General features: G+C 42.6%; 1 protein-coding gene across 1 annotated transcript; it reads right to left on the bottom strand.

The window, feature by feature from the left end:
- On the bottom strand, positions 1 to 24,991 carry dnm3b (dynamin 3b). Its single transcript, XM_013276406.3, has 21 exons — positions 24,568 to 24,991; positions 23,693 to 24,028; positions 21,735 to 21,808; positions 21,336 to 21,485; positions 20,139 to 20,342; positions 17,920 to 18,018; positions 17,533 to 17,693; positions 17,013 to 17,155; positions 16,731 to 16,866; positions 16,034 to 16,101; positions 15,248 to 15,386; positions 15,008 to 15,094; positions 13,773 to 13,843; positions 13,526 to 13,580; positions 11,853 to 11,966; positions 7,880 to 7,989; positions 5,517 to 5,631; positions 3,501 to 3,665; positions 3,116 to 3,351; positions 2,841 to 3,014; positions 1 to 1,697 (listed from the first exon to the last, which is right to left on the bottom strand). Exons 2-21 carry the CDS (start codon positions 23,851 to 23,853, stop codon positions 1,655 to 1,657), a joined length of 2,505 nt encoding a protein of 834 aa, XP_013131860.1. The 5' UTR covers positions 23,854 to 24,028; positions 24,568 to 24,991; the 3' UTR covers positions 1 to 1,654.
- Between the last annotated feature and the right edge of the window lie 1,739 nt (positions 24,992 to 26,730).

Genomic DNA, 26,730 nt, shown 5'->3' on the forward strand with positions numbered 1-26,730 from the left:
TGACATTATGAGGGAGAAGTTTATTGAGGAGAGATACAGAGACACAGAAAATAACAACTGATGCATTTCCCCAATTTAACAGTATGCCCTCTGCTAAACAATGCAATTTCACTACAAATGGAACCGTTTTGCTGTTGGTCATCAGCAGATTTATTTTTTTTAATTACCTTTACCTATCCCCTTCTACATTTAGCTTTGGCAATACAGAATTGTAGTTCATGCCGGTAAGGCAGTCTAAATTAGGGAGAAGAGAGCATTTAGTGAGTAGAGACACGAGAGAGAACGATTAAAGCGCTAGGATCCTTGATGAGGTCTTTATAGTCCACAGGTACAGTATCTCCTTATCATTACCTACTTTATATACATTAGAACACAGTTTAGGCCCACATACACAATAACAAACTGACAGAGAAGCACTTATACGTTGACAATACAACCTTGAGCGCTGATACAAACGCTGACCAGCCAGCTTAAGTGATTGCGAGTAAAACGGAAGAGACTAGAAGAGTTTGAAAATAGGAATGCTAGTCATGATATGCATGGAGTCGCATGTTTCGAACCTGAGAAAAAGGCTAAATGGAAACATGTAAGAACATGTCCTTTCTTCGTTAATGGATGAACGTGTGTTCTGCCCACGTTAAATAAGTATTCTTTCTCTTTTCATCTTACTGTCAGCGTCTGCATCGAAGCTTAAGGCTGCAAGGGTCACAATTTGACCATTGTTACAGCACAGGTGGACACCTATGACGAGGTTAAATGCAGTATTGAGGCTGTTTTCTATATAGAGAGAATATTGAAGGTGCTCCTCAGCCTTGCTATGTGTGTATGGCTGCTACTACAACACAGGAACAACTCACAAAAGTCCAACATTAAAATTGACCCCGGAGGGTTTTTTGATTCATCATTAACAGCTTTGACCATGAAAACAAATAGAAACTGAAACGCCAACAAACGTGCAGACAGACGGCACATGCTCACGTGTTCCCGCACGCCCATACGCACGCACATACACAGAGTTATCCGCACACGAAAATGCATATTCACACATATACTAAGTTACAACTTCTGTTCCTAAGAGAACATCAAGCTGATATTTAACACTTAGGAGGGGAGGGGGCATTATACAATAAATTAATACAATACTAAATCAAACTCAGCCTACATATAGGCAAATTAGTCCCTCCCCCATATACATACGCACAAAACACGCATACACGCACACACTCTACACACATACACTCCCATGCAATAAAAGCAGCTTATGTGCCATGCTGCATTTTGGAATGAGTAGGGCAGTACGACTGCTGAGCGTATTTTCATGTAGAAGCAGCAAAGTGGGGGCGGTGGTTGACTTGGCAAAGGGTTTGTGGACGGGGAAGAGGTTCCAGGGACCGATACTGGGTAGTGGACCTGCTAAGCAAACCTGGACCACAGGCGAGCAACAAGCACACGTACACATACACCACAAGACAAGTACCATATTGTACATAAATATATGGACATCGTCACCTGGCAGGAAATCGAGGGTCAAAGGGGGTCAAAGACTTCAGTGTCAGCACTAAGAAGAGACCAGGACAGCAGAGCCATGGCTTAGAGTGGGGGGATGAAATGGATAAGGGAAGGAGATAAGGATATGAAGAATCCCTTTATATGATTATGGAGGGACTTGTCTTGTAGGAGATGGAGGGGGCCGCCGACTTAGGAAAAGTATAGGTAATTATGTGGTGTGAGGTGCCATAGAGCAGGAATGAAAGGTGATTTTAGAAAAGAGAAAAGATGAGAAGAAAAAAGAAGAGAAGGGAAGAGTAACTTTTAGTGTTCACACAAGTTTAAAAGATATTTCTTTACATCATGAGTAAGATATGGAAAAGGGAAATTAACAAGAAAAAGTCAGAACGTTGTCTCCCATACTAAAGCCAAATAAATATAAAATCTGAGGAATGTAGAGATTTTTTATTGGAGCAGTTTGTCATTTTGGGAAATACTGTGCTCATTTCTGTAAGCTAAATGTTAAGCTACTACTAGCAGTAAGTTATCTTAGCCTAGCATAAATGGGGAAGCTAGCCTGGTTGGCTCAGTCAGAATGTCTGGCATCAAATTCCAAAATCTATAAGTTTTGTTTTTGTACAGATATGAGCAGATACAATGTCTTACATTATACTGGCTAACTTTGTTAACTTTAGGGACTAGCTGTTTCCTGCCTCGTGCTGAGCTAGTGTAAACGGGGCTGGTGGTAGCTTTGTGTCAAGTGTGTGAATGTTAGCTAGAAAGCCCTTTAGCATTGAAAAAAGAGCTCGTTTGAGTAGGTGTCAATGAATGAATGAGCCATATTGTATAAACTGCTTTGAGTGCACAGGTAGACTAGAAAAGCACTATATGAAACCAGTGCATTTAACATCTTTACCGTAAAATACAGAAATGCCAGTGGGATCAATGTGAGGGGCGTTCCACTTGGTGATTGCTAGAAAGCTAATGAGCACATTTGCTCAAACCTCCTTCTCCCGAGAATTAGTTTCATATTGTTTTTGATTTCAAAATCTGTGTATTTTTGAACTTTTAGGTATACCATGTAACTTATAGAAGAATTTGTACTAATATTAAATGGCATCTACTTCAGCTCACTGCTCAACTATTGTTAGTTGACTACTACAGAAGCCCTAGGAGAGCAGATTACTGCTGAAAAATATAAAACTCTAACTGCACATGAAGAGCTGTTTCTGGATTTACTTTTCTCAAACTTGATCATTTCTAGGTGATTCCATATTTTATTCAGTCAGTAAATGAATAGAGTACTTAATTAATACAAAGAAAAGAGATTTGGAAGTGAGGACTGTACTCACCTTGGGATGCTAGGAGGGGCCCGGTTTGGGCGGCTGGGAGCCTGAGGGCTATCAGCACTGTTATTGAAGGGCCCCAGGGGTCCTGGGCGGTTTGGTGGCGGCGGGGCCCCTCTGGGAGCTGGACGTTGGCCTGAAGACATCCTCCTTGGAGCAGTGGGGCTGGGTGGAGGAGACCTGGGCAAGACAAGGTATGCGGTAACAGAATATCGTCATACCACCAAATGCCTTTATTTCAAATGGTCACAGTCTCCATGTGTACTGTAATTTCACTTTACCTGCGACCACCAGTGGATCCTCCCATCCAGGAGGTGTCAACAGGTGGAGGCAGTGGGACAGTAATGGTAGAGGTGGAGATATCACCGATGATAGCCAGCGCCTCCTTCAGGGCCTGGTGGGTTCTCAGTACCTCGTCTCTCCTCAGGGCCTGCTCCTGGGACTCATCCATTAGGGCATTCTGGTCACCGGCAGAGTACAGCTGGGCCAACAGCTCTGCATTGATGAAGTCTTTCACCTAGTGGCAGAAAGAGGTAGGGGAAGATGGAAAATCATAATTGTGAAAATGAAGAAAAAGCATAGTCCTGCTGTTTTAATACAGTAACAACCAAAGAAAAGTTGTCTTTATTTCCTATTTAATGAAGACATTTAAATATTTATTTTTACATTGTTGATCATGAGATGCATGATGGTCTTGGGCATGAGGTCCCTGATGCACTTGTTGACTATAGCCATGTAAGAGTCCACCAGGTTACGGATGGTTTCCACTTTACGCTCAAGCTGAGGGTCCATCGAGAAGTTGTCTGTGCTGGTGGTGGTCTCACTCTCAACCTGCAGATGTAGAAAGGCAACATTTAGAGCCATGCTGGTAGAGGGCTTACAAATAATGGAACTGGCAAGTGTACAGTCGTGGCCAAAAGCTTTGAGAATGACACAAATATTAGTTTTCTCAAAGTTTGCTGCTAAACTGCTTTTAGATCTTTGTCTCAGTTGTTTCTGTGATGTACTGAAATACAATAACAAGCACTTCATACGTTTCAAAGGCTTTTATTGACAATTACATGACATTTGTGCAAAGAGTCAGTATTTGCAGTGTTGGCCCTTCTTTTTCAGGACCTCTGCAATTCGACTGGGCATGCTCTCAATCAACTTCTGGGCCAAATCCTGACTGATAGGAACCCATTCTGCCATAATCACTTCCTGGAGTTTGTCAGAATTAGTGGGTTTTTGTTTGTCCACCCGCCTCTTGAGGATTGACCACAAGTTCTCAATGGGATTAAGATCTAGGGAGTTTCCAGGCCATGGACCCAAAATTTCAACGTTTTGTTCCCCGAGCCACTTAGTTATCACTTTTGCCTTATGGCACGGTGCTCCATCGTGCTGGAAAATGCATTGTTCTTCACCAAACTGTTGCTGGATTGTTGGAAGAAGTTGCTGTTGGAGGGTGTTTTGGTACCATTCTTCATTCATGGCTGTGTTTTGGGGCAAAATTGTGAGTGAGCCCACTCCCTTGGATGAGAAGCAACCCCACACATGAATGGTCTCAGGATGCTTCACTGTTGGCATGACACAGGACTGATGGTAGCGCTCACCTTTTCTTCTCCGGACAAGCCTTTTTCCAAATGCCCCAAACAATCGGAAAGAGGCTTCATCGGAGAATATGGCTTTGCCCCAGTCCTCAGCAGTCCATTCACCATACTTTCTGCAGAAGATCAATCTGTCCCTGATGTTTTTTTTGGGAGAGAAGTGGCTTCTTTGCTGCCCTTCTTGACGCCAGGCCATCTTCCAAAAGTCTTCGCCTCATTGCACGTGCAGATGCGCTCACACCTGCCTGCTGCCATTCCTGAGCACGCTCTGCACTGGTGGCACTCCGATCCCGCAGCTGAGTCCTCTTTAGGAGACGATCCTGGTGCTTGCTGGACTTTCTTGGACGCCCTGAAGCCTTCTTAACAAGAATTGAACCTCTTTCCTTGAAGTTCTTGATGATCCTATAAATTGTTGATTTAGGTGCAATCTTAGTAGCCACAATATCCTTGCCTGTGAAGCCATTTTTATGCAACGCGATGATGGCTGCATGCGTTTCTTTGCAGGTCACCATGGTTAACAATGGAAAAACAGTGATTTCAAGCATCACCCTCCTTTTAACATGTCAGGTCTGCCATTCTAACCCAATCAGCCTGACATAATGATCTCCAGCCTTGTGCTCGTCAACATTCTCACCTGAGTTAACAAGATGATTACTGAAATGATCTCAGCAGGTCCTTTAATGACAGCAATGAAATGCAGTGTAAAGGTTTTTTTGGGATTAAGTTAATTTTCATGGCAAAGAAGGACTATGCAATTCATCTGATCACTCTTCATAACATTCTGGAGTATATGCTCATTATTTTTTTGATTTAGTTCACCTGTGCCTTGTCTGTGCAAATAATCCATGTGTTGTGTGATTATTGTCTCCCCGTCCTGTGTCTTTTCCTGTTGGCTTTCTGCATTCACTTCATTTGGTTTACTGGATTTTTTTCGTTGCTGCAACTGCATCACTTTTTATTCACTTCAAGTTTTCTTTAAATACGTTTTTATTAACTCTAACCTTAAACCTGACCTGCCTTAAGCCTCATGCTGTCAGCAACTGGCTCTACATAAAAACTAAATGAAAGGAGCTAAATTAATGGAATTTTTTCCAACCGTAATTGTCTTCTCAGGATAGACCCCAGCACGCAGGAGAGACGATTTCCAGCTGTCCACGTCATCCTGAGAGTCGCAGGCCAACTCCAGGGTGCGATTGTCCTTATACACATTCCTGAGGACAGGAGAGCATGTGTGAGACAAAGCGAGAACAAAGCTCATAATCTGTACTATCCCATGTAAAAAAGTAGAAGAGTGTATTTAATTAAGCAAATAATCTGGATTTCGCAATTAGAAATCTGCTTCTGATACAGTATCAAATAGAGAGAGTATCCAGTCTATTGTCTGTGTGCAAGACTTTCTTGCCGACAGTCTGGATGGATACTAGGTGATTTATCTTAATTTCAGAAACAAATCGTGTTTCTCTTGCACTAGTCATAAAATTGTTGCACAATTTTTTTGTGTTTGATTTTGATGATTAGATTTTTGTTTCATTATGATATTGTATAAATATGTATCACCCCCCCCCCCAACTTAAAGTTGCTTACTCCATGTATCACAGCTGCTTTTTATCACATGTGATTCCTCACTCACCACCGCACCTCATACAAAAAGATGGAATGCTCTTCTTTAACAAACCGCTCAAACCGCACATAGGATTCTATGTGCATTATAGATAAAGCTCTACTTTATCTTAAAATGTTGTTTGATGTTTTACTGATTCTTTACTTACAGTATCCTGTAAGTGGAATGCAGGAATGTGTGTGTATATGCGACCTGTAGCCAACTTTAAAGTTCGAGCAGTGGAAACTGCAGCGATGTCAAACTCATTTTGCATTGTGGCTCATGTACAGCTCACTTTGATCTTAAGTCAACCAAACCGGTGAAACTCATCTTTCTGATAGTAATGAAGAAGTTTAACCACACATCTAATCCCTGAGATATTTGAATATAAGAATGAGTGCAATTTCAACAACACACCTCAGTTTTGCCACAATATAAAGAAATGAGCTTAAACCGTAATATATAAATATGTAAAATTGAGAAAAAATACAGAAAAAGCTCTGTTAACTCATTGCACAGACTGTCCTGCAATTCTAAAATGGGAATTTTTGTACTTTTTGGGGGGGTTTTTTTACGTTGAACCCGCTGTAAAAATCATACATTTCTATAGCAGACAGTAAAAGGAACTTTGCTATTTAATGCTTTATCTATTACTTATTTACTTTGATGCAATATGAATGGTCATGAATGAGGTCTTTATCAGTTGGAAAAGCTGTAAAACCAATAAAAATGATAGTTAAAAGTCTAAAATTCATGCCTTCTTCCCATCTGCCAAAGCTGTCCGGTGGATTGAATTGGCGGACCGATTCTGGCCCTCATGCCTTCTGTTTGACACCCCTACTGTAATGCATTGTCACTGTATTTGCACATAATCAAATTCAGATGACGATGCAAAAAATGTCTCATTTTTTAAGTCCATTTTTAAAACTCTGCTGGAACTGCAGCTACAAGAACAAAACTTAGAAAACTGATCAGGTACATGTGAACGCGATCTCTCGCCAAGATTATTCGATCAATAAAAGTAATTTCCCTTCACCTTTATCTGGCCACAAACTAAAGTCATTTCCATTTCTTCTTTTAGGCTATGAAACAGAGTCAGAGTCGAACTCACAGAGTGACCTTTAATATTTAAGAATGTGCAGTTTAAAGTTTCAAACCTCTAATGTGAGGCTATCATGTTAAAAATAAACAGCGGCAGAGAGCACACGCTGAGCAGTAACTTAAATATGATAATCTCTTTATTTTACTTATTTATTTTATTCTGCATGCTTGTGACGATCAAAGTAACAATTCTTTCTGCAGCATTAGGCCTACCAGTGTTGCATTTTCTTTATTTTTTACATTCTTCATATCTATTCCTCTGAGAATGCCTCTGATTAGAGTTAGTGGTGCTCAGTTGATGAACAGAATCAAATGACACATCCAAGCCTCTTTTTAAATATGAACAAATCAACATATATATGTTTATTTGCTAGATGGTGTTTTGGCACTCTGTACATACATCAGCTCACTACTGCAACATCAAGACCTTCAAAGACCTCAGTTTGTTGCGGTAATTTTCTATAACGTGCGCTGTCTAGAAGATAGTGTGTCGTAGCACCAAATGTACATCAAATGTAACTGTCAAACTTCAAAAACTGAGAAGGATCGATCCTAAATCTTTGTAGCTTGTCTTAACCTGTATTCACACTCCACTATAAGAAACATAATCCCAAACATTTCAGCCTCTGCTTCAACACACAGGCCTCCGTCTTCTCCATGTGTCTGCTCTAATAAGTCTTGGTTCCTCTAGGCATATATAAATCCGACTATTACAAAGGTTAATAAAAAAGCAGATATTTGAAGGTCTCTCAGCTGACCTTGACTCCGTGTTAAAGATGCAGAATATGTGCTTGCTGGACATAAAACTCTTCTCCACGTCGCGCACCTTCAGGTTGTCCAGGGGCAGCATGTACTTCTTCTCTTTCTCCTGCGGACCAGGAAAGCAGAAGGTACGTGCCGCAATCACTTTTCTAACTGAAACATTTTCATCTGTCATGCAAAGAACAGCATTATGTGACATAGGTAAGAGAAAAGGTGACGTCCATTTTTTTGTTTTTTTTGTAAGAGAGGAAAAAGAGGGGCGTAAGCTGAAAGAGTAAGAGGGGGGACAGGAGGGAGGAGGAATGGGGGAGAAATGAGAGTGGGAGGTAAGAGGGTGGGGGGCAGTGGGGTGAGTAGGTGGGAAGGGAGAAACAGAGAAAGAAAAAGGGAGAAGGAGAGCACATGTGGAAGTCATTACAGTGTGGGTCAAGACACAGTCGTTCTTCACGGTGCGTTTTGCTGGTGGAGAGCTGGTAGCTGACGGCGCGGGAAACTCTGGTCGTGGTTAAGATGGAGAAAACGCTGATATAATCGCACAGGAGGTCCAGATAACACACCACTCAAGCAGTGGTGTTGATGTGGATGACACACAGGTTCTGGCAGGAGCTGTGACAGATCTTTTATTTTTTTTCATCCCAGCCTTCATCTTTCTTAACTGTCTTTTTTTTTTTCTTTTATCCCTCCCCCTCAATATTTTTTCAATATTTTTCCTTCCCATTCCAGAGGGGCCCACTTCCTGCCTGATTTTTCTTCTTTTTTTTTTTTTGAATGAGGGAGAGAGAGAGAGGGAGCAAGAGAGATTAAATGACAGCCTGGCGTTAAAACTCAACATCTGGTAGTGCTTAGCAGCACACAGGGAAGCAGGGAAGGAGGGAGAAGTTAAAGAGATGGCGGCTGAAGGAGGGAGGAGGAAAGACCGAGAAGAAGAAGTGCTGAAGTGGATTTACAAAAGATTTGCAGAAGATAGTCCACATCTGGCGCGATGGTCTGGAAAGTGGTGCTAGATGCTTGCAGGTAAGAATTAAAGGAGATAAGGACGGGAGAAGAAGACGCAGGAAAACTCTGCAGACCCTTCTGTGTTCTATTCCCCAAGGGGTCACTACAACCCATATATGGTCACACAGGTCCCCTCCCTCTTCCTCTCCCTTTCTCACTCACTCACTCACTCCCCCCCCTCCCTCCCCCACACCCTCCGTCTCTCTCTTTCCCTCTTTTTTGTAATATCCCCTCCCTGAACGTGTAGCCAGTCTGTCCCGGTCGTCTGAGCGAATATGCCACGTCAAGGCTGGATACTCTTCATGGCCGGCGTGACCAAAACGGACCGCGAGGGGACCCTGAACTTAAACGCCCACCAAAACAAATAAACGAGAGATGCGACCCAAAAACCGAAAGGGGGGAAAGAGACGAATGCGGATGAGACAGAATCGCGCTTTTTTGAAAAGTTTTCGATACGCTGGATCCTTTGCTGCCAAAATGGAGAGGAGGCGAAGGGAGGGCACGGACGACGGAGCCACAAGCATCTGGGGAAGCAGGAAAACCAGCGCTCAAGGCCTGGCTCTAACTCCGGCTCCGTCCACCCAGTGTTCAGACTACCTGTTCATTGTCATACTGGTGTACAGTAGTCTGCACATTGGTTAGACTGGGCATGGACCCTCTTCTGTCAGTCTGTCTTTCTGTGTCCCTTTCTCTCTCTCTGTTTCTATTTCAGGTCTTCGACATGTGTGTGTGTGTGGGGTGGGTTCGTTTTTATTGCATCTTTTGCTTCTTCCTCACCCTTCACTATTTTGAATATGTTTGCAGTCTGTATTTGTTCCGTATCCATCTGTATTTTGTCCAAAGCGCCCTCTAACGCTCACCACTTTCCTTTCGGTTCTTTTGGGGAATAAACATATATCACCAAATATCACCAACACTAACTGCAGCTTTGAAAAACCAGGGTGTAAAAAAAGAATCAATATTCCCTAGTCCGATCAGAAGCTTTAACCCACAAGATCGCATAATTTATGGCATGAATGAGTAAATGTGCAGGCTGCTAGCCTGGTGCCTCTGATGAAGATGTGGTCCTGTGGAAGTGGGGGTGGGGGGATTGGGGAGGAGGAGGACGAGGAGGAGGAGGAGGAGCGAATGTGGCTGCAAAGCATCAAACACAAGCCAAAGGAACGAAGGGCCAATCAATCAAGTGGAGTTTGAAAATACAGTCAGACACCTCCAGGGAAGTTATTTCAGTGGGTGGTCAGAATGGGACTGGAAAACTGTGAGGCACAGGACAAAGGAGCTATAGTAGACTTCTAAGGTGTCGAACGCTAAATGCTAAAGGCTGATAGGAAAAGTGTGATAACGCAAATAAAACAAAAGAGAGCTATACTCATAAATATGGCGTCAGCTAAGAGCGATTATTCCGTCTATTAAGTTGAGATCTTGTGCTGGAGCTCTTTTGCACACTGTGACACATTTAAGCATTACACATATGAAGGATTAAAGGAAATGACTGTCATGAAGTGATTGGTAAGGATGTTGAAGGTCAGTCGAATTACGGGAAGGGGGGGGGGGCATGTTGAGCAGGGCACTGATATTGAGTCGAGGGGTTTCTCTTCACCGCAAACACTGGAGGCTCATGTTTGGATTACAAACTTATAATTTTCCTGCCAAGAATGCGAGCAGTTCCAAAGTAACTGGCAGCCACATTAAGAGGGAGAGAGAGGGGGAGAGAGTGGGTGAGTGTGCAGATGTGTCTATGTGCATCCACGCATGTGCACGTGCATCGGGACTATAGAAAGTTCACAGAGTGTAAAACAGAAATATACAAGGCGAAGCCAGCGGAGTCTATAATTTCCTGCACCACCACACTGACGTCTCAAATGACAATCTTTGGACTCGGCGCTGCGCGGCCCCATGTGCTGGGCTGAGTGTGCTTTCATATATTTTGGGTGTCTGCGATTGAACATTTGGTTGGGATTTGGTCCTGTTCCAAATTTGCAAAAGAAGAAGAAGAAGCAAATGCCTAAACTCCCAAAGGAAAGAGGTGGGGAGAAAAGAAAGAGAAATGAGGGGGGTTGAGGGGGGGATTCGAGACAAAACACAAGATGAACGGAAAGACTGAGTGAATGACAGAAATGTGGCCAAAACTCCTCGCAATGGTGACTCATACAGTAAACTGCTCCATCACTGTGATGATCTGCTGCTCAGCAATGCCTGAAAAATGCACAAAAAGCAGTCGACCGGTCTGGGGATAAGTCGAAAGAACGGCGAATTGGAAGCACATATGTTGTAATGAAGGCTGCAGAGAATGCCATTGTCTCTGTGCATTCCCCTTTTTGGAGCCGTACCACAGCAAGAGACTAAACGAGGCCCAATAAACAAGCAGAGACCACACCGACTGGCTGAGGGAGTTGCAGTGTGTCTGCCTATCTACACTTGCTGTGCAGAATATCCTCCAACCTGTACAGCAGGCACAGACAGGCAGATAGACATCAGCCCACCAAGATTAAGCCAGGAGGATGGACCGAATGCTGCATCCTGTTCATGCAGGCTTGTGGTGCAGATGGTGTGCTCAGCTACAAGACCAGTATGCTGCTGCTGGTTGGTCTGTACTTGATATTTTCAAGGATAACTGAAATAAATAAATAAAATTCTTTTTTGATCAGTGATTTGAGTCATGTATCCATGTAGAAAGTTAAATGCTGCTTCCTTTCAGCATAGCGTCAGGCTGTTACCTTTAAGTTTTAGTTATTTTTATCCCAGTATAGTAAACGTGTGACATAATCTCAGTATTTTCAGGAAGAAACAAAAAATTCAATGTCTAAAAGACTAATTAACTATAAGGAGACAAGCGTGGATACTGAATCCAAACACTTAAATCCTGGCCCCTTCTATCTGGTCTCATCACGACAGCCAACGCCTCACACAGCACATTTGAGTCACAGAAATAACACTGCATAAAAATACTGATCGTAGCCGCTTTAAACCTACCTCATCATCCTTAAACCAGGAAAGACTCTCAGCAGTCAGGACAAACCAGTACTCCTTGGCTCCTCCCTTCATGATGCTGATATTGTTAATAGTCAGCCAGCCTTTGCGGATGACCTGTGAGGTGGAAGGAGGTGAGGTCAGAAAGTCAGGAAGACATCTACGGACAAACCCTCCCCCCCAAAAGTAAATAAAAACATAAACTACACGTAAAAGAAAGAGAACGACACGGTCCTAATGATCAACGACTCCTCCGCCTTTCAAGACGGACACCGCAAATTAGTGCAAATCACCCAAAGCATGACTTGCGATGAAATGCGTGTGAAGGTCAGGTTAGGTGTGTCTTTGTGACTCACGGCAGAGCCGAGCGTGTGACTGTGTGTCAGTGCGATCTCATTCACTGTGCTCGCAATGCCACAAGCAGAGGCCCGTGTTAGCTGGTTAAGTGACCGCCGTGTTTAGTGCTTCAAGCACACAATAGAGAGTGTGTGTGTCTCCTGTGGTGTATTAACCCTACAAGCCCTACATAAACAGGCCTGAGGGCACAGTGCCAAGTGATTATTAGGTTAGATTACTGTCAGTCTTACACCGCCTAAGACTCACAAAGGAGGTTACCCGAATCATTACAAAGCCTTTGTGTCTTAGGCCCAAATGAGAGAGGTGTTTTGTAGCTGAAAGCATCACAGGACACCAGAAAGAATTCTTTTTTCACGCTTCTTATCTTATCTTAGAGATTTATTTTAACAGCCATGCCAAAAGCACATTTTCACTATTACGTGTTTAGCTGGTAACCCCCTGTAGTCTGTGGGCCTTGGTGGGTGTAGGCGGTGTTAGAAAGCACACATTTATTAAAGAAAACTCTTACGATCAGGCCTGATGCAGGAGGAGAGGAGGCCTACAACAGGAAGGGATGTGGGGGTTTTAGACACCGTGTGGCACTAAAAAAAAGGCAAATTTTCGAATGCAACCTGTTTTAAAGTTGAGCCTCTGCCCAACAGAAGCGTACACAGCCAATTAGCATTCTTTACCTGTCAGAGTGGAAAATGAGGGGAAAATGTTTTCTTTTATGTAGCAGTGCTGGAGAGCACCACACAATGGGCTGAGTTGTTACTGCAGGCACAAATTACATTGCAAACCATAACCCACAATGAGCGATACTCACCAACAGACACCCAGCTAAGAGGGCAGCTGAGATTCTCACTAAGGGATGGGGATGAAATGCAAAGTGGCACCTTGATGACACAGGAGGGGTTCAAACAAAGGGAAATGTCTCAACAACAACAACACCAGTGATGATGGTGGCAAAAAGTAACAGAACCCAAAGAGATTCTTTCACTAAGGCTACTGGAAGCAAATAAAAATAAAGAAATAAAGAGATCAAAATAAAACACACTGTTCAAAGCTGGTGCCCAATTAAAACATAATACAACATGCATGACGAAAGGGAGAAATAAGTAATAACATAATCTAAAAAAACAATGCAAAGGTAAAATGCATATAACATAATGTTTGTGCAATGCATAAGATTTACTCAAATGAAAGAGAGTGCTTTGCACAAGATCTCTTTCATTTCAGCTCTTTGTATTTTCTTTGCAGTAGCCATCTTGCCGCTGTGTGGGTGTGCAGTACTCCCTCGACCTCCACTGTTTGACACACGAGACGTGACAAATGCTCACCTGATTTCCTGCTGAACTCTGGCTCTTATTAGTCTGACTGCTCCTCTGCTGCGCGCTGTCGCCCAGAAGCAACAAAACAGAGATGGAAGGGCGATGCGGAGATGAGAGGCAAACACAGAGAAAAGAGAAGGTGACAAACATGATGGGGTAAAAGAGAAGTTTCTAAGCATCTGTTTTTACTAGCCTGACATGAGCAGTATTAAAGAATGCATCATAGCAGAGCTAAGTTGGGGGATTGACTCTTTACTTAGCAAATCCAATGAAGTCTTCGTGGTTAGTGTTGATGTAAGAGAGCTGGATGTCAATCAACAGCAGAACCTGGAAATGAAAATCAATGTGTGAGTTTGGGAAATAATATGCTCATTGGCTTTCTTTAGTTGGACAAGTAGCATTAAGACCACACTTTTTTCTGTATTTTAAAAAAACTGGTTTGTGAAACCCTGTTATGAATCATAGACTGTATGACACACAAATATGGCTTCTGGGTTGAAAAAATGAAGCTAATGCCGAAGTGCCTTAAACCTGCATTGGTTGCAAGTAACTTCCAATCCTATAGAAATCTATAGGGAAACAGCTTTCTGATGTAAACACTGACCTGTTCAGTTTGTGTCCTCAGTCACTCATTTTGGTTCATATTGAATAAAACAAAACTGAATCTATTTTTGAAATCTTTATCATTGTGTTTCAAAGTATTAGATTATCTGTATGAAACTGCACTGTCATTGACTTAACAATGTGTCAATCACGTGTTGTTAGCCTATGAATATGCAGTTTCACAGGTCAAATTGTCATATCTGTTATTTTGCAAAGATTTTATTTATTTTATTTATCTATTTTTTATATTACATTAAATTATTTTGAAGATGTCAACAGTAGAAGCTCTCAAAAACTTCAGAAAGAAGCGGTGAGGTAATGGTAGCTACACCCATCTTTTATTCTATTTGTTTAGCAGTGTCAAATTTTAATATTTGTCCATGTTAGTTTCTTTCTTCTCAGGAAATGACCATGTTCGGGGAAAAAGATGGAGTGCTAAGGTGTAGGTTGTATTGACACAACAGAGATACAGCTACTTGCTATTTAGTGCTAAGTAATCTTATAGTATTATAGTGTACTAATATAGTGACAGCTAAAATTTTACTCACTAAAAACCAGAGCATGTGATGCAACACTTAATAATCTGTCATATTATTGTCAAATATTTGCACTAAAGTGCTTCAGAAGACTCGCTGATGCTCGTTAGCTTGAGCACTAGCCTTGTTAGCCTATGTTAGCATGAAGAATTTAACCAGAGAACCAGCTAGCTTGGCGCTATCCAGAACATAAAGCCAAAATGTGCCATTTGTACACAAGTGACAAGTTTTGGAAAAATTGTGACAAAACCTTTGCAATTTTTTTTTATATTTGTTTTGTTTTTGTGGTATTTTTGCCTTTGAGTTGTGTGATTTAGAAAAAAGACCGCAACTAAACAGTAACAAGACAAACCTGATCCTTGGCCCGACTCTCTCTGTCTCGGATATGAGACGTGACAATTCTCTCAGTTTCCTCTCGCAGCCTGGGGAAGCATTCCAGCTGAAAACATAGTACACAGCTTATGACTCCTTCTACATAATGAATGTGAAATAATATCGTAAATAATGAAAAACTTCAAATGAAATTTCAACCCAAAACATCAAGCTGGTAATATTATCGCAGTACAACAAAGCCAATGAGCAGAAGCGCTACCTTGTTAGAACACTGGCGTACAGTGTTAATCAGTTCCTGGATGACCATGTCCACACACTTGACACAAGGCTCCTTCAGCTTTATGACCTGCTTCTTCACGATGGCTTCAAATGCCATGTCTGGGGTGAAAAGTCCAGTCCTGAATCCCACGAAGAATACAAGAAAAGAGATGATGAACATTAGAAACACATGTTTTGGTTCCACATATATTCCTGCTTTTGATTTGTGTTTTGATTCAGCTAGATGTAACCACAGCCTTCACATGTGGTTCTGAAAATAAATAGATCATTACCATCTTCTACTGACGTGAGTCACTGCAGACCTGTTTTTGTTTTTGGAAGGAATTCAGGCTCAAAATTTGGTGGTGTCTTAAATGTCAGATTTTCTCTTGCTTGGGTGGCCTTTTTTGGGGGGGTTCCAGTGGCTAACCACTGCTGAATCAATATAGAAACACACATAGTCAGAACTGAACATAATAAAAGAAAAGGCCTGCTCCACCCCAGTTCATAAATACTCATACAAACTTTATACTTTCAGGCCTTTTCACAAACCAAATTCAATGCTGGTAATTTCTCACCATACCAGAATGAATATCTCTGGCCACAGCCAGAAAGCTGCGAGCAGTAGCAGAGCACAGGCTCAAAATTTTTGAGGAACTGGATGCTTGATAGAGGAAAACTGGCATGAACTACTTTTGGCAAGTCGATGTGGGCCTGTGCAAGGGATTGTTGGAACAAAGACTAGTTTAGGCAGTATCATATTCTCGCCTGGTAGACAAACCCCTACCTGATACCGTGGATGTTCTTGATGGCATAACTGATCTCGCGACGCATCTCCTTCTCATCACACTCCATCTGCGGAGAACAGAGAGGAAGAAATGAAAGAACTGAACAAATGTAATGGATGGGACAGCACGAAGACTGCAAGAGCTCTTCATGCCGAAAGATTAAAGAGAGAGAACATTCTGCACTCGGAGTGTGAAGAAACATCACTAATGTGAGGCTATTTGAGGATCATTCAAAAGAAAATCACAACAGAGAATAAAGGAGGGAATTACAGTGTGCATGAAGAATAGGGAGGAAGCAGAGGAGGAAAACAAAGGAAGAAATTATGTAATTTAGTCATATTCATCCTTCAAGAGTTACATTTGGTTAAAATGACAAAGTTAAAAACAAGGGGTGTCACTGTTTCTGCTGTTCCAGATTCATGAAACAACAGAAGGTGGAGTTTTATGTCATTAGCTACTAATATGTACAAATAGGCCAAAGCTACAACTGATGACATGCCCTCCTCTGAAAATGCACAGGGAGGATTGGGGCTAAAAAAAAGACACACCATCCTATTTAATCAAACAACTACCATATAATGTTGTTTTAAAGCTTTCATCTAAGTTTCAGTCATTTTAAAATCCTGGCTGTGAGACTTAAGACTGTGTTAAATGTGACTGCAGTGATTGCATTTCATTTTAACTTCAGTATATCACCTTGACCAACTCAAAGGGGAAACGCTCATGAAAGATGCGGTTGATTTTTGCTCCACCAGACAACTCCACTGTGTCCACCTGGTCCCCTGAACCCTCAATTCTCTTCTCAAAGTCCACGGAGAACTGCTGCACCATCCTGTAACATGAAAAATGGAAAACCTCAAAATAAATCAACGATGATTCATCATATTCAATATATGGTAGGATTTCTGCAGCAAACACATTTTCTGCCAGCAAAATCTAATCTGAATGCTTTGGCCGTGGGAAAAATGGGGTACTGACTGCAGCAGCTGCTTGGTTTTGCGAGACGGGTCATCAGGTCGGTATCCCCGGTATTCCTCTGCCTCCTTATCCAGAGCCAACAGCTGGGACTGCAGCTTGCTGCGGAAAGCTGGCAGGGTGTCCCGGATGTGGTTGGTAAGTTGCTTTAGAGACACAAAGCCACCATATGAAATGCATTAAAATCATGGTTTCATTGATAATTCTTACATATTTGCCATTTTTTGCAAGACAGAATAATTACAGTCAGGACTGTTTATTTTACTGTAATCAAGGAGGATTTAGCCAAACACTCATTCAGTAACACTGCAGAATGAAAATGTGAAATGCCTCCTCCAGTAAATGATAAATTATTAGGAGCTGAACTAGAAAGCGTGAGTGTGTTTTCCATCTCCTTACAGTCTTATATCACCCACACTGATGTGCTGTATAATGGAAGCCAACAAAAAAAAAAGTAGGCCGCCCTCTTATTAATTATGTAAAGTGTATGATGGAGAAGCACTGGTGGGGAACCTGTGATCACCTGGTTGAGTATTTTCTGCAGGCGTGGAGTGCCCATTTTCTCAGCCATGTGCCTGTATGCTGGGTGGGACAAAAAAAACTTCCTCTCGGCTTCTAAAGCTGCCTTAATGTCCTTCCTTCCATCAATATCCTTCTGACTGCGATTCACCACTCCGATGTACCCTGGGAGCGAACAAAGACGAATACAAACAAAAATGAGAATCTTAGTAGCAACTACACGGGTAAAATAACGAGAGAATGGATGTGAAAGCAGGTAAAACCTGGACAGACATTTGATTCTGAGAACAAGAACACAGATTGAAGTTTTCAGAGCGGAGAAACTGTAGGAGAAGAGAAATGGCAAGAGCCAAATAGAAGCTGGCTAGATCGCAATAAAACAAACACACACCTCTTCGAAGTGGAAGCAATTTGTTCTCCAGGACATCACGGGCATCTGTGCCCTCATCCATCAAATCCAATTTGGTGATCACTCCAATAGTCCTCAGACCTGCAAAGGGCATTAAAAAGTCATACAATGGGAAAGGAAGTGGTAGTCATTAGGAAACGCTAGTTTCTTTTAAAGATTTTGGGTTACTCTTTTTAAGCACAGAATTAGATTAGAATTAAATTGTTTGCAGTTTTGCCTGCTTTTGAATCAAACGGTATGGATGCGACTGAAGTGCAGACTTTCAACTTTAATTCAAGGGGTTTAACAAAAATTTAGCTTTAACCGTTTAGGAATTCCAGCCATTTCTGATAAAATACTTATATTATTTTAAATATAAGAACTGTTTTCTATACTTGAAAGAAACTCCTTCGCATTTAGTGACTGCCTGAAGTCTAGAACCCATGAACATCAACATATGCCATGTTTACCCCCTTAAGATGCCCATCTAGGCCTTTTTGTGGGTCCCTCTGCCTTCAGTTTTGTCTTCGGTGGCTGGAACGCATGCTCTACTGGGATGGGATCAGATTTTGCCATTGAAGAATATTCCTTTTCCTTGAGAAGTCTTTGAATTGCTTTTGCAGTATGCTTTGGCTCATTATCCATTTGCACTGTGAACCACAGTCTGATCAGTTTTGCAGCGATAGCACTCCTCACACGTCATCCTGCTGCTTCTATCAGCAGTCACATGATCAATAAACGCTAGTGACCCAGTTCCACAGCCATACATGTCCATGTCATAACGCTAGCTTCACCATCTCTGACAGATAACGTGGTATCCTTCAGATCATGAGCTCTCCTCCTCCTGTTTGTCTCCTCTCGTCTTTCTGGTGCAAGGCAATCTTGTTCTCATCTGCCCAAAGAACTTTTTTCCAGATCCCTGTTTTCTGGCCTTCTTGAGTGTAACTCGTGGTTTGCACCATGTATTTCCATTAATTAAGGTGTTTCTAGATTGTAAACCTTGATAACATTACAACTAACGGTTTATGATATCTCTCAGGTTTTTCAGGCAAAATGATGGCCTTCCTCACCTGCACTCACATTTCTTTGGGCCCCATATTTAAAATGTCAGTGAAAAGCTATAAAATACAAAACATTTTACCTAACAACAATGGAACAGACTTCATATATGTTCATGAAACTGCTGTCAGTCAACCAAGAAACCTTTGAACCTCTGAAAATGGGGAATTTTGTATAAAAATGGGTGTAATTACTAAACAGTGAATGCAATATTTTTTTTTTCAAACTCACCAAATTAATGCTCACAGCTTGCACTTCAATTACACATAGACTGTTTGATTTAAAATCCACTCTGGTGAGTATTTGTCTTTTTGTATTTATTACAGTGTAAAATTATACAGTCCTCACACTGAGCAAAAAAGCTTATATTGCACATCTGCTTCCTATTATAATTAACTATGTATTTATTGTTTGTTGTCCATTATACTAAATGTTCCCATTTGGGGCTCATGAAGGTCTGGGCCTTAATCCAGCTTTGTATCCAGCTCTCGCTATACTTTATTGCTTCCCTTTTGCCACGCTTTCTTCTTCTTCTTTTCTCCATTCTAAAGCATCCTTTCTCTGTTTCTGCTTACCTCCTGTATTCCTTCACCTCACTTTTCTTGTCTGATATAATTCGTCTTTCACACAAGGTTATTTTGTTCAAGTCCTCTTTTTAGCTATTTCACCCTCTTGTCCACTTCTGTGTTCTCGTCTCCTGTCTGAAGGTCAAACTCTTCAGTTAGGTGGATTCTTTTCTCTTTTCCTATCATTTCGATTCATCTCACGCAGCTTTTTCTTACCCCCAACTTATCTGCCTAACTTTATTTCCACACAAGTTAAGACATTCGTTTTCTTTCCCGTTCCTTGTTTATCATTTGATTTGTGCATTCCTCATCTCCATTCTCCTCTTCTCTCAGACCCTCGTTTCTAATAAAAATGTGACACTTGATCATTCCCTACAGGGAAATCCTGCTTCCACATTCAGAGCGGTCAAAGCACAAGGTCAGACACTGAGCACCCACCCTGCAGCTGACAGAGATTGAAAGTCTTACTGAGGCTGGCCCAGTAACCACAATGCCACTGTGTACTGACTTCATTTCCTTCAGTTTCTCATTCTACATCCTTGCTACAGCCTCTTTTATTCCCAATATCTGGTGCTTACCCCAGCATCCTTGCCTTACCCTGGGGGTCCACATCCTTCGCCAGTTTTAGGGCATCAGAGTTGGCCAGGTCAGTGTTGGCCGGAGTGACGGCCAGGATCAAGCAGCTCTCTCTGGTGATGAACTGCATGATCATATCCCTGATCTGTTGCTCGATGTCCGCGGGCTGGTCTCCGACTGGCACCTTAGTGATCCCCGGAAGGTCGATGAGAGTCAGGTTCAATACTGCACAACCAGAGGAATGCAATATAAGAACTGGCCATACTGGTTTGACATTTCTGTGATGTGCAGCTAGTCCAACATTCATTTAACTATGGTGGTTGATAACTAGAACATTTGGCTAGATTTCTCAGTCTGTCAACTGTTCAACAGTGACTAAATATGTAGGCGGCTCTGAGATACCATAATTGAAATCAGCAAATTAGAGCAAACAGCTAAAAGGTAAATGAGTAAATACACTGCTATGCACGCTTTTACTAACTGCTAGTTTTACCTCATAAGTTATCACAAGTTTCACATTTCCAGCTTAAAATTAGCCAGTGCTGGCATGAACCAAAGACCTTTTAAAGTGTATCATCTGTGGTTAAAGCTTTAGAATAATCCTAGAAGTCATTTTTGCAGCAATAAAGTTCTGTAAAGCAGATACAGTGGGAGAACAACTTTCATTGAAGACTAAATCAGGTAAATAAAGTGCTATGAAATAAAAGTCTTAGTCAGTAAGCCAGCTATCCCTCAGCATTTCAAGGCAGGTAGATGATGCTATTAGCTTTTAAAATGAAAGACAATCCACATTCTCAGTTTGACAGAAGGTCACAGAAGGTGGGAAGCTGAATTGGCTAGTTTATTATTTCATATCCCTTTAATTCTAAGACTTATATGGCTATAAAAAAAATAATAGCGCAAACAATCTGAGGGCAGCAGCACAACGGAATATGCTATGCAACAATATCAACACAGAGCCTTTAAATGATCTGGTTGCCTGCCTGCCTTTCACATCATCAAAACTCATTCATATCCAGCACAATAATTTCACTAGCAAAACTATCTTCTTTGTTTCTAATGACCCAGTTTTTAAAGAGTCTATCTGCCAACCGTTGAAACGAGGAGCGAGAGTATGATGACTCACAGCTTGTCACGTTCTAGTTTGATTCAAAAGTGTTACTGCATACTGGCACTTGGCAGTAAAAAGAGGAAAAAGGTGAGTTATTCCTTTCACACCATTAGGGGAGTAAACCCGCAGGTTGATGGGGATGGGAGATATGCCTTTGTTGGCCCCCGTGACACGGTCCGTCTCTCCCTCGATCTCCTGGCGAACCTCATCGAAGTCTGTGAACTTTTTCCCTTTGCAGTGGAGGAATTCAGCCCATTCTGAGAGGATGAAAATGGAGAGCATATAACAGAGATTAGTAATGGCTGTGCTGCATGTGTCTGAGTGGAAAATAATGCCAGAGCGGGAGGGAATAAAAGCCAGAGAGAGAGGGGGAAAAAAAGCAGTACCATTTAAAAAGGAGAGAGGAGGAGGCTGCATTTGTGTGTTTTGTATGTGTGTGTGTTTGTGTGTAAGAGCATGTGTGTTTGCATGCTAGCATGTGTGGGTGTGTGGCTGTGTGCACCCACCTGCAGAAGAGTTGATAAGCTGCAGAACCAGGGGCCTGCGGGTGACAATGCCAGATCCACGGGGCAGAAAGTCCCTGAGGACAGACAGCCAATCAAAACTCATTACATCAAACCGCAGCAAATGTAAACCTCTTTCCAAGTGTGGCTATAGATAGCATAATGATAATGTTATTTACAGCTTCTACCTTTGAAGTATTGAAAGGCAAATTTCTTATAATTACACCAGTTACGATGGCATGACAGCTAGCATAAAGCTTTCAGTGTCATTCGTGTAGTCTGCTGTAGGCCATTTCAAAACAAGTGGGAAAAAGGCCCCATTTTAAAACATGTCCTGTGGCTTTCAGCTGCTGCTACTGCAACCCAATAACTCCAACAGTAAAGAACAACCTGACCCGATAAACAACAGGTCAGAATACCGAGCTGCATCGCTGACGGCGAGCTCTCCCATTTTAAAATAGTGACTTGCACATGCAGGCATGCCACACACCTAACAGCCCACCTCTTATGCTTTAAGGTCTGTTTCAAGAACCTTATTAACACATATTGACCCTCAGAAGTCCCTAAAGTAGGTGAGTTGTTTTTCCTTTTTTTAAAAGCCCACTACTTGTCCATTCAGCGCTGTGCAGAGCCAGTGCTGGACAGATGGACCATTACTCAGCATCACGACTCTAAATGAGGGCTGAAACAGAACTAAATCAATGCATCCATCTGGAACTGTGCGCTTGTAAGGACATGCAATATTTGGTTACAAAGACATTCAAGCTAATGGCATTTTTGGTATTTAGTTGTGCACCTCCATAAACACTGACAAGCAGCCTATAAAAGAGTGGCCAGAATCGGTGCAGCAGATAACAACTGACTTTCAAGTATGTAGCGTGGGTCAAGCTTCAAAAACAGTAGTAATGAAATGGCATCTTTTAATAGACCCTCCCTGCATGTAAAATATTCTCATCTAAAAGTAAATGTCGACACTATATGCTCTAGTGTATGCTTTCAAGTGTCTGGAATCTGAGCCTAGCTCCAATAACCCCGCTGGTATTCTTTCCAGTGCCACAGAAATCATCACGGCCAACAGCTCATTTTGCAGACAGAGCAGCGGACTTCTCCCCTTGAAATGGACACATGAAGGGATCCCTAATCGATTTAAAAAGCAAAGTTCTCATCAAATTTAGAGAATACACGATTAGTACGTCTCTCTATTAATAGACAACTGAGGGACGCTATAATTAGCTGTCAATTAAAAGAACCCCAATCTCTTTAAAATGCACGGTTATAAAGAAACCATGGCAACACATTATTGTGTGAGAATAGTGAGATTCTTGTAGCAGATAACACACTAGAAGCTCCTGGACAGCAGGAAAAAATGTCATTGTGGAGCCTGGATGTATTTCTCATTTTCAGATTCATTGCTTGCTGCTTATGGAGTTGGAAAAAAAACCCAACAACAAAAAATCCAGATATATAAATCAAGGGCGAAAAAATTATGAATATTCATGTGTTTGGAGAAGTGGGAGCTGACACCTCTGCATGAACAGTAGGATGGTGGTTTTATAAAGGTTACATGCAGCAATCTGCATTTTACACAACATCCGAACATAACGCCATCATTACATGGTTCACGGGAAAAGCAGCGGTTATTATTTTTAGGGTTGTGAGGTGGCCTCCTGGAGCTGGTGCTGATTGGGCCAAAATCCCCAAAGGTGCTGCTGTAACCCAAATAAAGCCTCCATCCCCTGTTGGCGGTCACAAGATATGGGGTACCAAAAAAAAAGAGAAAATAAAACAGCAGCACAGAGAGCAACTGAAGCTGTTCGCCATAAGGTGCTTCAACTGTGACTTAAAGCAGGGGAAAGATGGTCTGAACTCTCCGCACAGCCAGATTGGCCCCATAGGCCTCTTATGTCATCCTCAAGGTTAAAGTGAGAAGGGATTATCCTATTTCTGTTAGTCAATTTTACCTGCCTACAAAGTTCTCCAGCACAGAGCTCTTTCCTGCACTCTGGCCTCCGACCACTGCGATCTGCGGCAGGTCCAGGTTGCAGGCCTGGCCGATGGAGCTGAAGGCATCCTGCAGCTTGTTGACCAGCGGGATCAGCTCCTCCATGCCACGGTTTCCCATGGTGCCTTTAGACGGAAGGATCAGCGAATGGAGAGAGAGAGAGCAGGAGGAGGAGGAGAGATGAGGGGGGAAAGATGTGGCTCTGCTATATTAGTCCAGGACTACCGCGGTGCTTGTTGATGTAGTGAAGTCATCTAGGCGCGCATTGCCCCGAGCCAAGCGAGGGTCGGACCGACTGTGGAAGCAGCAGACAGACACAGAGAGAGAGAGCGGAGAGGAGAGAGGCCAAGAAGGAAACATACAGCGGGAAAGAGAGAGAGAGAGAGAGAGAGAGAGAGAGAGAGAGAGGCGCAGAGAGGAGATGTGAACAGATAGGGACAGACAATTGCGCAGTTGCTTCCAACCACCACAGCCCCCCTCCCCTCTCTCCTTTTCGCTTCCCCCCACTATTTCTCTCTATTTTTATTTCCCTTTGACACAAAAACACACACAATCACACCGACACACACACATACACACGAAGGCTACACTTTCAAGGGCATTCGGTGAGCTCCATATCGCCACCGTGCGCAGTCCCGTGCTCCCGGAGGCTTCACAAATCAAACACGAATCACGCTTTAACAAACCGCACAACAAAGCATCCTTCGCGGCGAGAGGACACACACACACATACGGTGATATCTCAATAGAAAACAGCAACCAGTAAGGAAAAAAAATGCAGCACGGGATTGATGCCAACATTGTGGTAAGCTATTGTGCGGCTGTGACATTTACCCCGCCTCAGGATTCCCTCGGTGTTTTCAGTGCCCGGTCGCTGTCCAGTGCTGAAACGAGGCACAGATCAGGCAGCAGAGACGAGTGACACGAGACCCTCGGACGATTATACGAGCACCACCTGCTATGGCGGTGCATCGGCTTAGCGTAAAACTCCTGTGCATTAATGGTGCTCGCCTGCGGGGGCTGGCGTTACGCTCGGCTGGATGTCAGAGCTCTCATCCCGATCCCAAATTTGCCTTTGACAGATTAATCATTTTCCCCTCGCTCTCTCTCTCGCTCCTCTTTTTTTCCGCGGTGTAATTGCGATGCTGTCACAGCCTATCGACGCTTCGGAGGACCAATAGAAACCTCGAGATTGCAGCCGAGGCAGAGAAACGCGGCTCCCTATTGGTTGGGCGGGTACAGGTTAGGCCTACCTGAGCCCGCCCCCTGTTTACATCCGTGCCGTTTCTGCCGCTGTGACTCATGCGGCACGGCTGCGCATCGCTGCAACAGAAGAGGTAAATGCGCTCCTGCAGATCCCCGCAGTAGCAGCCGAAAGCAGCTGTCGTAAATTTCTACCGCTTTCAGACGTGGCACGGTCGTTTTATGACACCTTGCTTTTGTGCGCGATAGAATATGATCCTGTATGGCACTCAAACCACGCTCGGTGATGTAAAGAGCGTAAGGGGTTTGCTCTTGAGCAGGCACAGAAGTGTAACGCCTGGCCTCCTGACTGGTGGAAGCGGTCATGCGGAAAGGACGGTGCCATCCTGCCTTAACCTCAAGCAGGACGGCATCTGTGCCTGGTAGCGCCGGGTGACATCTGCTGTCATCAGAAATAGTCTTTAAGGAGAAAACTGGTTTGCTTTTAAGAGCCCTGAGCCGAGAGGTTAAAGAGTAAAGTGCTGGCTCATAAATGGAGGCCACAGTGGAGCCTTCCATTTATTTAAATTCTAGTAAAAGCTCAGGGGTTAGTCGGCATTTGCCCTTTTCATTATGGCCAAGCCTTTCAAGCCGGGTCCACTCGTAACGTCACGCTGTAGTGAGCACTAGAGGGCAGTAACGACCAATGTTTACTGGCCTTATCGTTGAGAAAATTAAAACGGGCTACTTGATTGAAAAACAAAAAATATCAGGGCAATTACAGAAAGTGGAGGAAGCACTATCAAGTCACTGTCATGGAATAAAAAAAAGATCTCTGTAAGTGCCTAAAGTTCCTTTTTGTTTTTCTAGAAATCTGCATTAAAGGAGTTGTCTTTAAGAGGGATGCTGACAAACACTATGTAATTAGAACAGTGTGAGCTTACCCAGGGCTGTCCAGTAACAACATCAATCCAATACTTCTCTCTCGCCATTGCTTTCATACCCTGCCAAAGCTCGTGTGTCCTGATAAATCTGAGGCAAGACCAGAGCTGGTCTCCAGGTCAGTATGTAAGCCTCAATAATGCAGGTGGGCCTGTTTTTAGATCAAGACCTGGCAGCTACCTTAATACTTGCTTCAGTACTTGCTGGTCAGCAGGGGCACCTTAAAGATGAGGTGCTGGATGATTGATTGGAGATTAGTTATTGTGGCTCTGGGCCACTAGGCCGATATTTACTGATTATCTGTTTAAGAAAACCATAAATATAAAATAGCTACAAAACTGCAAAAGAACACAACCTTCTAAATGTCTGTGTTAATAGGAAAAATGGCACCACTTCCTGGTAACATCAACATCAGGGATGCCACAGAGTATTTGAAATAGATAAAAATGAATATATATCAAAGTTTGTGGAGAGCAGTGTGGACTTTTAAATCTTTTTTTTACATTTATAGGTATCCAAAATATTTAACTGTGTTCATACTATAGATCATAATTACATAATCAGTCTGAATACATCTGCCTTTAGGTGTTATTTAATCATCAGGTCAGGATCAGGATGACTCTGATGAAGGCCACAGGTTGAAACATGTTGGTCAAGCAGTAAAGCTGCTCTTCATACCCCAATATTGGTGGAGCGTCAGCCTCTTTCTACACTGATTAGTGCAGAAGTATAAACCAGACATCAGACGGCTGTGTCCTGTCAACCCACGATAACTTGGGTACTTAGCCTAAGTTATCTAGGCAAGGCAGAATGAATTTATTGCCCAGCTTATAAATACATTCATTCAGAAATTAATTTCTAACATGTTTGGCA

This window comes from Oreochromis niloticus, linkage group LG18 (genome assembly GCF_001858045.2).
Source record: "Oreochromis niloticus isolate F11D_XX linkage group LG18, O_niloticus_UMD_NMBU, whole genome shotgun sequence".
Lineage (NCBI taxonomy): Eukaryota > Metazoa > Chordata > Actinopteri > Cichliformes > Cichlidae > Oreochromis > Oreochromis niloticus.

Excerpts from the sequence above, each read along its gene's own strand:
- dnm3b (XM_013276406.3), bottom strand. The coding sequence starts at position 23,853 with ATGGGAAACCGTGGCATGGAGGAGCTGATCCCGCTGGTCAACAAGCTG. Across the intron at positions 3,666-5,516 it reads ATCCTGAGAAGACAATTACG|GTTGAGAGTGAGACCACCAC; the intron begins GTTGGAAAAAAT and ends CTACATCTGCAG. Across the intron at positions 1,698-2,840 it reads GCCCCTCCTAGCATCCCAAG|TCGGCGGCCCCCTCCATCTC; the intron begins GTGAGTACAGTC and ends ACTTTTCCTAAG.